The sequence below is a fragment of the Sardina pilchardus genome, chromosome 1, assembly GCF_963854185.1.
Source record: "Sardina pilchardus chromosome 1, fSarPil1.1, whole genome shotgun sequence".
NCBI classification, from domain to species: Eukaryota; Metazoa; Chordata; class Actinopteri; order Clupeiformes; family Clupeidae; genus Sardina; species Sardina pilchardus.
The window spans coordinates 5,254,852-5,256,597 of record NC_084994.1 but is presented as its reverse complement, the minus strand read 5'-3'; the positions used below and the strand labels follow the sequence as shown (position 1 = coordinate 5,256,597).

Genomic DNA, 1,746 nt, shown 5'->3' with positions numbered 1-1,746 from the left:
GCCAATCATAATTAAGGACTGGAACTATCCGTTTTAGACTCATCAGTAAACCCTGAACTGTGACTCATCAGTAAACCCTGAACTGTGACTCATCAGTAAACCCTTTAGTCAATTCAGCATTTCTTATATTTCACCCGAGTGTGAACTTTCTGATGGGTATTACGATGTATGCTATGACTAATGTCTGGTGAAATCTGATGTGTGAGCTGAAGTTTGGTGAAATCTGTCTTAGTCTTGAAAGTATTTTTGCAGTCAGTGCACTTGTTTGGTTTCTATCCTGTATGTGTGCGCTGATGTTTAATAAGATTACTGCTCGCCCTGAAGCTCTTCCCACATGTAGTACACTGGTATGGTTTTTCCCCAGTATGAATCTTTTGGTGCTCAATAAGAACACTGTTCTGCCTGAAGGTCTTCCCACATGTACTGCAGTGATATGGCTTTTCCCCAGTATGGATCCTCTGGTGTCTCTCGAGGTTAGATTTGTTACTAAAAGCCTTCCCACAGTTAGTACACTGATGTGGCTTTTCTCGTGTATGTGTGAGCTGATGTCTGGTGAAATCTGATTGATTCTTGAATGTCTTTCTGCAGTCAGTGCACTGGTATGGTTTCTCGCATGTATGTGTGCGCTGATGCCCAAACAGTCCACTGTTCTCTCTGAATCTCTTCCCACATATACTGCAATGATATGTTTTTTCCCCAGTATGGATCCGCTGGTGTGTCTTGAGGTTAGATTGTTGACTAAAAGTCTTCCCACAGTCAGTGCACAGATATGGCTTTTCTCCTGTATGTGTGCGCTGATGGATGGTTTCCTTCTCCTTTGTCCTGAAACTCTTCCCACATGTAGTGCACTGATATGGCTTTTTCCCTGTATGTGTGAGCTGATGGTTGGTGACACCTTTCCTAGTCTTGAAACTCTTTCCACAATCAGTGCACTGATATGGCTTTTCTCCTGTATGTATACGCTGATGCCCAATAAGAGTACTGTTCTCCCTGAATCTCTTCCCACATGTAGTGCACGGATATGGCTTTTCCCCAGTATGGATCCTCTGGTGTGCCCTGAGGCTACGTGTCTGACTAAAAGATATTCCACAGTCGGTGCACTGATATGGCTTTTCTCCAGTATGGGTCCTCTGGTGAGTCTTAAGATGATCCATCCTATTGAAAGTCTTTCCACACTGAGGACATGGGTAGAGCTTTTCTCCATTATGTGCCAACTGATGCATGGAGAGACCCAAACTGTCACTGAAACTCTTCCCACATACACTGCACTGATACGGCTTTTCTCCTGTGTGGATGGTCTGGTGTGACTTCAGGTGATTCCTCTTATGAAAGCTCTTTTCATGTTTATTACGATGATGTTCCATCTCCCCAGCACATCTCATCTTATCTGTGTTGATTTCTTGATGATTTGCTAAAGAAAGACAAGAAAACTTTTTTAAACACATTATTATTATTATGTTTGATTTTTGCTTCAATAGTTCCAGTAGTTCCAGTAGCCAAAACACTAATACGTATCTTACCAGTAGGAGAAGAGTCTTTCTGACCATGCTCTCTTACATTAGCCTCTTCCTCCTCTTTAATGTCCATGATGTCTGACATGTTTGTTTCAGTCTTGCACACATGATCTGGTCCAGGGTTGTCCTTCTGAACTGTAGACAGATACTCTTGAATGAAATCATCAAACTCTTCTTCTTTTATCTCCTTCTCTGGCACAGGCAGCAGTGTTGGTCCAGTAAATCCTGACAT

At 42.4% G+C, this 1,746-nt stretch overlaps 1 protein-coding gene across 1 annotated transcript; it reads right to left on the bottom strand.

The window, feature by feature from the left end:
- Positions 1-272: 272 nt before the first annotated feature.
- LOC134078017 (zinc finger protein 883-like) lies at positions 273-1,746 on the bottom strand. The gene is made up of 2 exons (XM_062533678.1): positions 1,521-1,746; positions 273-1,411 (listed from the first exon to the last, which is right to left on the bottom strand). Exons 1-2 carry the CDS (start codon positions 1,744-1,746, stop codon positions 273-275), a joined length of 1,365 nt encoding a protein of 454 aa, XP_062389662.1.

Excerpts from the sequence above, each read along its gene's own strand:
- LOC134078017 (XM_062533678.1), bottom strand. The coding sequence starts at position 1,746 with ATGTCAGGATTTACTGGACCAACACTGCTGCCTGTGCCAGAGAAGGAG. Across the intron at positions 1,412-1,520 it reads GAAAGACTCTTCTCCTACTG|CAAATCATCAAGAAATCAAC; the intron begins GTAAGATACGTA and ends GTCTTTCTTTAG.